Raw genomic sequence first — 14,381 nt, 5'->3', positions numbered from 1 at the left:
TGCCAGCTTGTTAGGGTGGTGGTTCGCAGGACGCTACCCTGGACAGGTGCTCAGACGCTGCTTCCCCAGCAGCGCCGGTGAGGACGTGGCAACACTACCTCGAACAGGCTGCTTCCCCTTCCTCCACCCGTCGGGCTAGAGGCGCGGGGTGGCGCAAAGACTGCTGGGAACGCGCATGCGCCCACCACGGCGGGGAGTATACCTCCAACGTCTGCGGGCGCGAGGGGTGTCGGGTGTCGGCGGCGGCGCTTTGCGGCTAGTCGTGCGGGTCGGGCGCGGGCGGGCGGGCGCGGCGGCAGTGGCGCGCACAGGTGATTGACTGGCCAGCTGGCTGAGGGATCGCCTGGTCCCCATTGCTGGCAGGTGGCGGAGCCCATTTGGGCGGCGGCAGAGGCAGCAGCAACAGCAGCGACGGCTCGGCTCGGGAGGCGCTCTTCGGGCCAAGGCCATGGCCCCGCGGCTGCAGCTGGAGAAGGCGGCCTGGCGCTGGGCGGAGACGGTGCGGCCCGAGGAGGTGTCGCAGGAGCACATCGAGACCGCGTACCGCATCTGGCTGGAGCCTTGCATCCGCGGCGTGTGCAGGTGAGGCCCGCGCACTGGGCCTTGCGCCCCCGGTTCGGACTTCGGGAAACCGGGCCGGGGGCCGGGGGTCATATTGGGGGAAAGAGGACAGCAGCCAGCTGCGTGCATCTAGCAGGCGCGGAGAGGGGCAAGGTGGAGGCTTCCTCCTTAACGCCGTCTGGGCGACCTGAGTAACGCAGCCTTCCCGGGCTTTGCATGGAGGTGATGCTGCTGGAAGCCCTTTAGAAACGGTTCTAGGTTCTTATCTAGAAGATGGCGGTGGAAATGGTTGAAGGCAGGAGCTGAGAGCTTAGCAAACGTTGTTGGCTGTTGTATCTTGGCCACGGCTCGGCTTTTTCCATTGTAGAAAGGGAACTTCTTGGAAGTGAGTTTCATCACAGTATATCTTTTATTACTGATGACGCTAAGGCTTGGTCGTCTTAGTATTAGTTTCGGATAGGGCTGATTTAGAGAACCGTATGGGTAGTCTACGTCATCGACACCTTCACCCCCAGTTGACCTACCCTCTCGTTCATCTGTTTTAGCTTTCCCCCCCCCCTTTTTTGGGGGGTCGTTTCGACCGTACCACTTTACCAAGTGCGAAGTTTGAGCTGTGTAAGTTCTGTCCTTCACTTCTGCTTAGCCCTTGAATCTTGCCTTTCCTTTTAGTTCGAATTCTTAGGCATTGTTCCTGTCTCTTCTGTTTTTCCACCTTTTAACGCGGGAACTATAGTTTTTGTTCTGGAATGTTGTTGAATTGAGTTGGCCAAACCGGGCATGCTCAGTAGCTTTACTTCAGCAGGCATTTAGTAAAGGCTTTCTGGAGTTTTTAAGCGGCGGGACCGGAAGGAATGGAAGTCAAGGTCTCACTTTGGAATTTAAGTCTAGGTTGAGAAGTGATTCAGGTTAGGGAGCTTCCATAAGGCTAACGAATAATTCCAGGTTCTAAGGCATCTGGCTTGCAAGGAGGGGACATCTGACTCCAACAGTAAGCCCTGGAATGACAGAGGCTGTGTATAACAGAATTTATTAAGCTTCAGTTAGTTTCCCAAAATAATTAGATTCTAGAGAAGCAAAACAAAACAAAAACAAAAACAAAAAAAACAAACCACCACTCTATCACTGTTAGAATTCTGATTTTAACGCAAATTAGGGAGTAGAAATTGACTGCGATCCTTATAAGGGGAATGTCCTAAGAGTTTTAAGTTGCAGGTAGCCTGGGTGGCTCAGTCCATTAAGTTCCTGAGTTCAAGCCCTGCACCCAGCTCTTTGCTGACAGCTCAGAGCCTGGAGCCTGCTTCTGATTCTGTCTGCCTCTCTCTGCCCCTCCCCCACTGGTGCTCTCTATCTCTCTCTCAAAAACATTAAAAAAGTTCTTTTTAAGTTGCAATTGCAAGGTTTATATCCAAACAGGTGTTTTTGTTTTTTTTTTTAAAGCATCGAGATAGAATTCACATATTGTATGATTCACCTATTTAAAATGTACTATTCACTGGTTTCTGTTTGTATATTCAGGGCTGTTTAGCAATGCTCACAGTCTTGACTTTAGAACATTTTGCCCACCTCCCCACCTAGCCTTTTAAACATTGGATTGGCACTCAGTCCTCTGTACATCACCACCCAAGCTCCAGGCAACCACCCATCAACTTTTCTGCTTCTAAATTTGCCTGTCTTGGACATGTCATGTGAATAGAACCACAAAATATGTGGACTTTGTGACCGACTCCTTTCACTTAGTGTAATGTTTTTCAGGGGTCATCACATTGTAGCATGTGTCAGTATTTCATTTTAAAAAGTGTGCAAAAGACAACAAAATGTATTCTTTTAAAGTACACAGGGGTCCCTGGGTAGCTCAGTTGATTAAGCATTCGGCTCAGGTCAGCATCTCACAGTTTGTGATTTTGAGACCAGCATCGGGCTCTCTGCAGTCACCAAGAGCTGGCTTCCGATCCTCTGTTTCCCTCTCTATCTGCCTCTTCCCTCCCACTACCTCCCCACATGTGTGCTCTCTTTCAAAAATAAGTAAACATTAAAAAAAAAAATAGTATACAATTAAGTTGTACAACCATCACCATTGTCTAGTTCCTGAATCAAAGGGAGGCTTAACTGAATGAGCCACCCAGGAGTCCCCCCGCGTGTCCCCTGCCCCTGCCTTTTTTAATTTTAATTTTTAAAGTAGGCTCTACCCTCAATGTGGGGCTTGAACTCAAAACCCCAGTGATTGAGTCACGTGCTCTACCTACTGAGCCTGCCAGGTGCCCCCAGCTTTTTCTGTTACCTTAAAAGGAGACTCCATATCCTTTAAACAGTCACTTCCCGTTTCCCCTTCATGCCACCTTCTGGCAACCACTGAACTTCCTGTCTTGTAGGTGTCTCTTCTAAATATTTCATGTAAATGGAACCAGACAATATGTGGCCTTTTTTTGTGTGGCTTTCAGGTAGTATGTTTTTCAGTGTCTTCCATGTTGTAGCGTATATCAGTACGTTATTCCTTTTGTGGGCTGAATAATATTCCTTTGTTTGGATATATCATATTGTTTATCCGTCAGTTGATGACCTTAGAAAATTTCCCCCCGACCTTATTGGCAAATAATCGACAAATAGAATAACCTGTATTTGAAGTTTACAACGTGATGATTTGATAAACATGATGGGATGATTACCAAGATCAAGGTAGTTCACACATCCATCACTTCACCTAGCGTAGTTAACTTGATAAACATTTTTGTTCTATCCACTTTTTGGCTGTTAGGAATAGTGCTGCTATGAACATTTGGGTACAGGTTTTTGTTAGAATACGTGCTTTCAGTTCTTTTGAGGGTATACCTAGGAGTGAAATTGCTGGGTCATGGTAATTACGTTTAACTCCCTGAGGAACCGCCACAGTTTTCTACAGCTGCTGTGCCATTCATTCTACATTCCCACCAGGAATGTAGGAGGGTTTCAATTTCTTTCCATGCTTGTCGACACTTGCTATTTTCTGTTTGTTTTTGTGCCATCCTAGTGTGTTTGAAGTGGCATCTGGTACTTTTGGTTTGCATGTTTGTAATGACCAATGAATTGAACATCTTTTTCCATGTTGGCCATTTTTCTTTTTTTTGTTACTGAATAATATTCCATTTTATATGTACTACACACTTATATATCCGTTCATCAGCTGACAGACATTTGGGTTTCTACTTTTTGGCTGCTACCAAGAACGTTTGTGTAGGGTTTTTGTGCAGTTGTATTCTTTTATCTTGGGTATATATGTAGGAGTGGAATTGCTGGGTCATAAAACTCTGTTTAACATTTTGAGGAGCTGACAAATTATTTTCCAAAGGGGCTGTGGTATTTTACATATTCATGGTTTAGATGAAGATTTCTCCACGTCCTTAACTCTTGTTTTTGGTTGTCTTTTTTTCTTCACAGCCATTCTAGTAGGTATAAATGGTATCCTTGTAGTTTTGATTTGCATTCCCTGATGACTAAGGTTGAGGCTCTTTTCATGTGCTTCTTGGCCATTCCTGTATCTTTGGAGAAATGTCTATTCGAGTCCTTTGCCCATTTTAAAATTGGGTTATGTATTTTTTTATTATGGAGTTGGAAGAGTTCTTTATTGGATACACATCTCTTATATTGGCAAAAATTTTCTCATTTCTGTGGGTTTTCACATTTTTGATGTTATTTGTAGTGCAAAAGCCATATTGATGCAGTCCAGGTCTTTCTTTCTTTTTTCTTTCTTTTCTTTTCTTTTCTTTTCTTTTCTTTTCTTTTCTTTTCTTTTCTTTTCTTTTCTTTTCTTTTCTTTTCTTTTCTTTTCTTTTCTTTTCTTTCTTTCCTTGTGCTTTTGAGACCGTGTATAATCTGAGGTCCAAGCATTTTTTATATAAATATCAAAAGTTTCTTTTCCACTAGGTGTCTCCTTTTTTTCTTTCCTTCTTTAAAGTTCATTTATTTTGAGAGAGCATGAGCTGGGGGGGGGGGGGGGGCGGGGCAGAGAAAGAGAGAAAATCCCTGGTAGGCTCTACACCTCAGCACAGGGCCTGACGTGGGGCTCGAACCCACAAACTGCAAGACCATGCCCTAAGCTGAAATCAAGAGTACAACACTTAAACCAACTGAGCTACGCAGGTGCTCCCATTTTCTCCTTTTGTTTAAGCATTTCTTCGGACTCTTAGGAAGAATATTTTATTTATTTTATTTTATTTTTATTTATTTTTGAGACAGAGAGAGACAGAGCATGAATGGGGGAGGGACAGAGAGAGAGGGAGACACAGAATCGGAAACAGGCTCCAGGCTCTGAGCCGTCAGCCCAGAGCCCGACGCGGGGCTCGAACTCACGGACCGCGAGATCGTGACCTGGCTGAAGTCAGACGCTTAACCGACTGCGCCACCCAGGCGCCCCTTAGCAAGAATATTTTAAAGGATTAAACTAATGGTATCAATATCCTTTGTTTAAATGTTTATTTAAAGAGAGAAAACAAATGAGCAGGGGCAGAGTGAGAGGGAAAGAGAGAATCACAAGCAAGCTCCATCCTGTTAGGCTCACAACCCTGAGATCACGACCTGAGCCAAAATATAGAGTGGGATGCTTTCTTTACCAGTTGAGCCACCTGGGTGCCCCATCAATATACTTTTTTTTTTTTTTTTTTAAGTACTTTACATGATTGTTAGAGGAGATTCCAGAGCTGAAGCAGTGTTTAGATCTACTCAAAGACTAGGTGAATCAAGACTTTTATTTACATTTCTGAAACTGCTTAGTACAATCACAGATGAAAGCAATCTATAGTAAATCCTGTATCCACAGATTTCTGGAAATACTGTGTCTAAATTCTTACAGGCAGAGGTTTTGCTAACAATGAGGGTGATAGTTAAGTTCCTTGCAGTAAATTGGTTGGGTGGGAGCTGTGGATTTTTCATTGTGATCCATATTGCTAAATTGCCCATCAGAATGGTGGTTCCACTTTACAGTCCTGTGTAAGAATGTCTCGTTTCCTCACACCATTCACTAACACAGTGTTAATCATACTTTTTGATCTGATAGGTCTTGTGTGTTAATTTGTGTGTGTGTGTGTGTAACAGTTAAAATTTTGATATGCATTTTCAGTCTGGACTAGTTTATACTTCTAGCTGTGTATATAGAAGTACAGTGTCCACTCTGTTCTCCTTAGAGAAACAGTACTGATGACTGTTATAAAATTAAAGCATTCTAGTAAGTCAGTATCATGCCAGTTTCAAAAACATTTCAATGACTTCTCATAGCTCTAGTCCAAAAACAAAGGTTTTATTTGTCAGTAATCTCTATACCCAACATGGCGCTCAAACTCACAACTCCGAGTAAGAGTTACATGTTCCTCCAACCAAGCAGCCTGGTGCCCCTGTAAGTTGTTGGTTTAAATAGGTGTCTGTGTTCCATGAAACATGTGTCCTTGTCTATTCTTGTTCATTGTTTTGCATCTTTCTGCTGTCTAGCTCTTGAGCACTCAGAACACTTAATCCTTACCCAGTTTTTGTGTGAAAGCTCAGCTCCTCCTTAATTTCAGGCTCATAGCTACCCACCATTAACGTTGTATACATATCCTCTTTTTCTGCATATTTTTTAAATATGATACATATATTTAAACATGGTAAATACTTATTGAGTACCTGTTCTGTGCCTTGCTGGGGTAATATTCATTCTTTCATTCGACAGATGTTTTTGGTATCTACTATGTGAGCTTGGTGTAGTATTCTAGAGAGGCTCTGGGATAAAGCCCCAGAAGGTGAAGTTCCTTTCTTCATGTGCCATATGTTTTTATACATTTTTAAACTTTTTTTTCTTTTTAAATTTATTTTTAGTTAATTAATTTTTAATTTTACATCCAAGTTAGCATATAGTGCACCAGTGATTTCGGGAATAGATTCCAGTGATTCATCCCCTCTAACACCCAGTGCCCATCCCACCAAGTGTTTTCCTTAATGCCCTTTGCCCGTTTAGCCCATTCTTCCTCCAGCAACCCTCTGTTTGTTCTCTATATTCAAGAGTCTCTTGTGTTTTGTCCCCCTGCCTGTTTTTGTTTCCCTTTCCTTATGTTCATCTGTTTTGAATTTTAAATTCCACATATGAGTGAAGTCCCAGATTTGTCTTTTTCTGACTGATTTCGCTTAGCATAATACCCTAGAGGGAACTAGAGTTCTATCCAGGTTGTTGCAAATGGCAAGATTTCATTCTTTCTGATTGCCAAGCAATGCTTCAGTGTGTGCATGCGTGCGTGTATACCACATATATATACCACATCTTTATCCATTTATCTGTCGATGGACATTTGGGCTCTTTCCATACTTTGGCTATTGTTGATAGTACTGCTATAAACATGGGGAATTTAAAGTTTTTATTTATTTATTTTGGAGAGAGAGAGACCCAGTGGGGAAGGGCAGAGAGAGGGAGAGAGAATCTCAAGCAGGCTCCGCACTGCCAGCACAGAGCCCTGATGTGAACCCTGAGATCTTGAGAGATCTTGACCCGAACCAGAATCAAGAGTCGGACTCTTAACTGAGCCACCCAGGCACCCCTCATGTGCCATATATTTTACAGGTGAGACAATATAATCAAACAGCATGATTGCTATTTTAGAAGAAAAAGGGAGCAGCTCCTGGGTGGCTCAGTTGGTTAAGCATCCAAGTCTTGGTTTCTGATAAGGTCAAGATCTCAGGGTCTTGTGATGTAGCCCTGCCTCCTGTTCAGTGCTGGGTGTTGGGGGCAGAACCTGCTTAAGAGTCTCTCCCTTGCTCTGCCCCTCCCTTCCTCCCTAGCTCACTATTTATTTTTTATTTATTTATTTATTTATTTCCCTCCCTAGCTCGTTCTAAAATAAAAGTAAATCAAAAAATTTTTTTAAAAGGGGAGGAATGTCCCACGGCATACTTTTTGCCAGTTATTTTTATTTGATAATGTACCTTTTTCCATGTTAGTGCATCTAGAAAACTTACCTTACTCTTTTTAATAGCTATGTGATCCTTCATTGTGTAGAGGTAGATGTGTTATAATGTAGCCATTTGCCTCCTGATGGACCTTTGGGTTTCTGGGTTTTGCTGCTTGTATAGATCCTGCTTCTGTAAACATCCCTCTATATGTATCTGGGTTGAGTGAGTGTTTTCACTTAGGTTGCAAGTTGAGAAACTGCTGAGGTAAAGGGCATGATGACCATTTAAAATTTTGATTGGTGGTAAAAGTTCATACTATTTAATACTGCATCCTGTATTCACCCTATTTCACCCTGGGAATAGGCATTCTTATTTCAAACATCAACGTCATTAGTGAAAAATACCATCTTGTTTTCATATGCCTTTTTTTTTTTTTTTTTTTTTTTTTTTTTTTTTTTTTTTGCTAGTGGCTTTGGACATCTTGTTATATATGGGTGTTCTGGATTGTTGACCATTTTCTTACTGATTTTCAAGAGCTTTTTGAGTATTTCTGCTGAAGATACTTTGCCCCCAATTTTGGTTTTTGGTTGTTTTTTTTTTTTTTTGACTTTGTGGGTTTTGTTTCTCTTTTGGTACATTCAAACTCATGATATTTTTATGTGGTCATATTATCAATGCTTATCTTTATGGCTTCTGGATTTCCCAATTCCAGTATTGTAGAAATATTCACCCATGTTTTGTTTTAGTACTGATGGTCTCATTTTATGTATCCAGTCTTTTTTTTTTGTATTTTTTTTTTTTGTATTCATCCTTTGTCCTCTTCAGTTTCATTTGATTGAAGGAGTGAGAGAAAGATCCATCTTCATTTTACTTTTTACCAAATGGCTACTCAATTTTTTCAAACCATTTATTGAGTAATCTAGTCTTTTCCTCCATGAGTTCAAAAGGCTACCTTTATTATATGAGGAATTATTGGGTATACTTGTATTTATTTCTCATCCTGGTTCTAATGATTTGATTCATTGTATCTCTTAGGATCGCCGTTCCACTTACTGGGTAACAATTAAAAAATACCTGATAGGGTGAATCCTTCTTGATTACTCTTAGAATTTTTCTAGTGTTCTTTTTCAATTAAAATTTATTTTTTTACACACAGGAAAGTACACAAATCCTAAAAATTACACAGGATGAATTACCACAAAGGGAACATACCTATGTATCTGCCACCAATATTAAAATGTTACTAGCATTCCAGAACGCACCCATGTTTCATTTGCTGCCTCTTAATTGGTCATTAGCCTCTTCCTGCTCCTTAAAAGTAACCAAGCACTGCCCTTACTTTGGACACCGCAGATTGTTTTGCCTATTTTGAACTTTGTATATAATTAGTTATACCTTGTAGTTCTTTTTGTGTCTGGCTTCTTTTGTTCAGCATTGTGTGATTTGTCCACATTGTGGGTAATGGTAGTGTGTTCATTTAAAAAAATTTTTTTTTCAACGTTTATCTATTTTTGGGACAGAGAGAGACAGAGCATGAACGGGGGAGGGGCAGAGAGAGAGGGAGACACAGAATCGGAAACAGGCTCCAGGCTCTGAGCCATCAGCCCAGAGCCTGATGCGGGCCTCGAACTCACAGACTGCGAGATCGTGACCTGGCTGAAGTCGGACGCTTAACCGACTGCGCCACCCAGGCGCCCCTTGTGTGTTCATTTTTAATGTGCAGTATTTCATTGTGTTGCAATATACTTTATCCTTTCTGCTGCTAATGGTCATTTGGAATTTTTCCAGTATTTGGCTGTTATGGACAAAGCTGCAGTGAAAACTTTTGTATGTATCTTTTGGTGCCATACATACGCTTTTTTTTTTCGTGTGTGTGTGTGTGTGTGTGTGTGTGTGTGTGTGTATGTATGTATATATATTTTATTTATTTATTGAGAGTGTGTGAGCACGGGAGGTGCAGAAAGAGGCGGGCAGAGGATTCAAAGCGGGGTCCTTGCTGACAGCAGCGAGCTAGATGTGGGGCTCAAACCCATGAACTGTGAGGTCATGACCTGAGCTGAAGTTGGAGCTTCAATCCGTCGGGCCACCCAGGTGCCCCTTTATGTATACATTTTTGATAGAAGGACTTGCTGGGTCATAGAAGTTTATTTACCTTATTAGATGATGCCAGAGACTGTTTTCCAAAATGGTCATACCGCATTCTACTCTCATGAGTGCTCTGTGAGAGAATTCATTTGCTATATATCCTCACCATAATCATTTTAATTTTAGCCATTATGATGGATGTGTCATGACATCGAACTGTGGTTTCATTTTATTTTTTGATTCATTGAGAGAGAGAAACGGGGCTTGTGTTTTACCTGAAGTGGGACAGAAGCTCACCCAAAGCGGGGCTCGAGCTCACTCAATGTGGGACTCGAACTCTCGAACTCCCAAATGGAGTTTAGCCTGAGCTGAAGTCTGGTGCTTAACAACTGAGCCACACCCAGGAGCCCTTATTTTACTTTTTTAAAGTTTATTTATTTTAGGGGTGCCTGGGTGGCTCACTTGGTTAAGCATCCGACTTCCCACTCAGGTCATGATCTCACAGTTTGTGAGTTCGACTCTCCTGTTGGGTTCTGTGGTGACAGCTCAGAGCCTGGAGCCTGCTTCCGATTCTGTCTCCCCCTCTCTCTCTGCCCCTCCCCTGCTTATGCTCATGCTCTGTCTCTCTCTCAAGAATAAATAAACATTTAAAAAAATTTTTAAAATAAAGTTTATTTATTTTGTGAGAGGGAGAGACCTGGCAAGGGGCAGAGAGAGAGACAGATCAACTGAGCCAGCCAGACACCCCAGGCCCCATTTTTCTATTTGGTTATTGTGTTGATTTGTAGTTCTTTATTTTGGATAAAATAAAGCTTTGTTGGGGTGTGTCTGGCTGGCACAGAGGAGCATGCAACTCTTGACCTCAGGGTCCTGAGTTTGAGTCCTATGTTGAGTGTAGAAAACACTTTAAAGAAAGCTTTGAATATATAGCAAAAATCTTCCACTCTTGCCTTTTTACACTTTAAAAAAAAATCTTTTCATTTTTCAGAAATGTTTATTTTTGAGAGACGGCAAGAGAGAGCGCGCAAGTAGGGGAAGGGGGGGCAGAGAGAGGGGAACAGAGGATCCAAAGCCGGTCTGCACCGACAGCAGAGCCTGATGCAGGGCTCAGACTCACGCACCATGAGATCATGACCTGAGCCAAAGTCGGAAGTCCACCACTGACCCACCCAGGTGGCCTTACTTTGTTTTGTTTGTTTGTTTTAAGATTTTATTTTTAAGTAATCTCTGTCCCCAACCGGGGGCTTGAACTTAAAACCCTGAGATCAAAAGTCACATGCTCTAATGACCGAGCCACCCAGCTGCACCTACTTTTTACTGTCAGTAGCATTTTTTAATGAACAGAAGCACTAATTTCATTATAGCCCAGTTTATCAATATTTTTCTTTATGGTTGTTACTTTCTTGTGTGTATTTGGTTTAAGAACTCTTCATCTTCCCCTAGGTCCTAAAGGTATTATCTTTACTATCCTCTACAAGCTCTCTTCTATTGTCTTTCAGAATGAGATCTAGGTCCACGTGGCATTGACAACTTATTTTATTCTTGTGATTAGGGAAGTAAGGGCCTGGAAGAATTTAAGGGTTTCCTGTTTTTGGTACCTTTGCAATGTAGAAGAGAGTTGAATGACTGTCAGTGGTAAATAGCTTTGATGATAGAAGAAGGTTTAGAAGAGAGGGAAAGAGGGAGGGAGGGGGAGGGAGAGAAGGAGAGAGGGAGAGAGAGGACATACATGGGGGGGAAATAAAAATTAGCTAAATGGGGCTTTCTTGTACAAATCCTCTCTACCTCATGTCTTTCTTGGCTTCCAAGGCAATGATCTAATTATTAAGAAAAAGTTATTCTTATATTTGGGACAATCTTACAAAGAAATGAATAAAAGAAAAATTCCTATTTGATCTAAAATTCTTTCCTGTGTAATATTAAAAAAAAAAAAACACTCTTTCAACTTTGTGTAATAAAACTAATTGAAATTTAGATTCCAAGATGGCACAAGATGTTTTTCTTGTGGCTTTATTTATTATATATTCTCCTATGTGCACTCCAGTTTGAGTACTGATGAGCTAAAGTGGAATGTAGTGACATTAGGCTTCTAAGGAGTCTGAGCTCGCTGGTGACTTGATGAAGTCATCAAAAATAAAAGCTACCCCTCAGACAACAGGTTGTAATATTTTTGTGTAATTCCTTCTGATTTTTTTACATGCACATAAAAAAATACCTTTATGTTGTATGTGCCTTTGGAAAGGTATTTTTTTTTTATTCTTATTTTTTAACGTTTTATTTATTTTTGAGACAGGGAGAGACAGCATGAACAGGGGAGGGTCAGAGAGAGGGAGACACAGAATCTGAGACAGGCTCCAGGCTCTGAGCTGTCAGCACAGAGCCCGACGCAGGGCTCGAACTCACGGACCGGGAGATCATGACCTGAGCCGAAGTCGGCCGCTTAACCGACTGAGCCACCCAGGCGCCCCTGGAAAGGTATTTTTTAAGTTAGTACTAAGAATGTATCCACAGGATGTTACAGAGTTTATAAAAGTACTAATTTCTAATCACTGCATCATATTCCATTTTACATGCCCCAAAGTATTGAACTATTTTCCTATTGGGCATTTGTCTGCCTGCCTGCCTGCCTTTTACTGGCCTCCCCCGCCCCTTCTTCTTTTGTTAAGGTCTTTTTTTGTTGTGCTCCTTCTGAGCATCCTTGTAAATAAATATTATCTACCTTTTTGATTATTTTCTTAGAAAAAAGTTGTAAACTTTACATGAACATCCTTAAGGCTTTTGAAATACATTATTATTGCAAGATTTGCTCCCGCTGTCTGTACAATACGTGAAATCCGTGTCTCTGTGTCCTTGACATCAACTGAGTATGAAATTTAAAAAATTTTTGCCAGTTTTATCAGTGAATGATGGTATCTTTTATGAGTGAAGTTGGAAGGTGTTTAAGCATGAAGCCATTATTTCCCAAATCGTATAAAGCTTGAGAAATGTTTCAAATCCTCCTCCTTGGAGAACTGAGTTCCACTGTAGGAGGGAAAAAGAAAAAAATTCTAAGTCTTAAATAAGCCTATCCACACAGGGAAAGACTTTTGACTTGCCAGTTAGCACCTCCCTCCTACCTCCCAACATCTTTCTTTTAATACCAATTTGGTGGATATCCTATTAGAAAGGATTCACGTATTTCCCAGTAGGCTCACTTTTTAAATCCTTTTTGCTTGGTTAATCCCTTTCTCTAATAGAAATTTGAATTTCAGGCCAAGTGATTTAATATGCTAATTACAAGAGTTGGATATATTGATCATTTTTTATGAGCTGCAGGTTTTGAATCTGGACTTAATGGGGCATAACTTGAGGTTTGGAAAAAGGAAGATATTTCACTTTTGCTAGGCGGCAGAACCTCAAAGGTTGATTGGATTCTTCAGCTTAAAAATATATACTTAACATTTTTTAAATATCCAATAAACTAAAGGATTGCCAATACTTTAGGACGGCGTCCATCCATGATATTTAACAAATTTGGTGTTTAATTTTATTGACTTTGTCAGCTGCTTCTCATACTTCTTTTGCATAAAACTTTGGCAGAAATCCTAGGAGAAGGGAAGGGGGGCATACATGTTAAGGGACCTGTTTGTGGCTGTTTTGTTTTTATGTCTGATTATATCTTGCATATCTAATACCTGAGACCTTGATACAATGAAGTTATGAAGAAAAACACTAGAATTTTCAATGACTAGAACCTAGAGTTCAGATCATCTTGTTTCTCCTTTATGTTCACTTCTTCAGGAAAATAGGTGCTTTAGTAACTTAACAAGTTTCCTTTTCTTTAAAAAAATTAAAAAAAAAAATTTTTTTTTTACGTTTATTTCTTTTTGAGACAGACAGAGCATGCACGGGGGAGGGGCAGAGCGAGAGGGAGACACAGAATCTGAACCAGGCTCCAGGCTCTGAGCTGTCAGCACAGAGCCCAACACGGGGCTCGAAGTCACAGACCGCGAGATCATGACCTGAGCCAAAGTCGGACGCTTAACCGACTGAGCCACCCAGGCGCCCCTAAAAAAAATTTTTTTTAAATGTTTATTTATTTTTGAGAGAGAGAGAGAGACAGAGCATGAGTTGGGGAGGGGCAGAGAGAGAGGGAGACACAGAATCCAAAGCAGGTTCCAGGCTCTTGAGCTGTCAGTACAGAGCCCGATGCGGGGCTCAAACCCACAGACCATGGAATCATGACCTCAGCTGAAGCCGGATGCTTAACCGACTGAGCCACCCAGGTGCCCCAACAAGTTTCCTTTTCAATGAAAACTTAAATAGTTAAGGGTGAATAGTTGATAGTTATATGTTTTAAATAGGGAAATGATTTTTGTTTTTATTTGTATGTGTGTATGTATATATATATGAAAATTATTTTTATTTATTTATTTATTTATTTATTATTATTTTTTTTCAGAGAGAGACAGAGCATGAATGGGGGAGGGGCAGAGAGAGAGGGAGACACAGAATCGGAAACAGGCTCCAGGCTCTGAGCCATCAGCCCAGAGCCCGACACGGGGCTCGAACTCACGGACTGCGAGATCGTGACCTGGCTGAAGTCGGACGCTTAACCGACTGCGCCACCCAGGCGCCCCTGAAAATTATTTTTAAAAAGTATGCATTGAGAACATGTATTCCCACCTCTGCTCCATTTCTTTCACATCCTCTGTAAAAACAACTTTTATATTCTTTAAAAAAATTTTTTTTTGAATGTTTATTATTTATTTTTGAGAGAGAGAGACAGAGTGCCAGCTGGGGAAGGGCAGAGAGAAGGAGACAGAATTTGAAACAGGCTCCAGGCTCTGAGCTGTTAGCACAGAGCCCGA

The 14,381-nt window shown here is 41.4% G+C and overlaps 1 protein-coding gene across 1 annotated transcript in view; it reads left to right on the top strand.

Moving 5' to 3' along the window:
- The first annotated feature begins 211 nt into the window (after positions 1-211).
- The window catches only part of USP48 (ubiquitin specific peptidase 48), a 91,909-nt gene continuing 77,739 nt past the window's right edge, over positions 212-14,381 (top strand). The window contains 1 exon segment of the mRNA XM_043574035.1: positions 212-582. Within this exon segment, the coding sequence (XP_043429970.1) occupies positions 449-582 (134 nt within the window). The 5' untranslated portion in view covers positions 212-448.

This window comes from Prionailurus bengalensis, chromosome C1, assembly GCF_016509475.1.
Source record: "Prionailurus bengalensis isolate Pbe53 chromosome C1, Fcat_Pben_1.1_paternal_pri, whole genome shotgun sequence".
NCBI lineage: Eukaryota > Metazoa > Chordata > Mammalia > Carnivora > Felidae > Prionailurus > Prionailurus bengalensis.
This window is presented reverse-complemented; position numbering and strand designations above follow the sequence as displayed.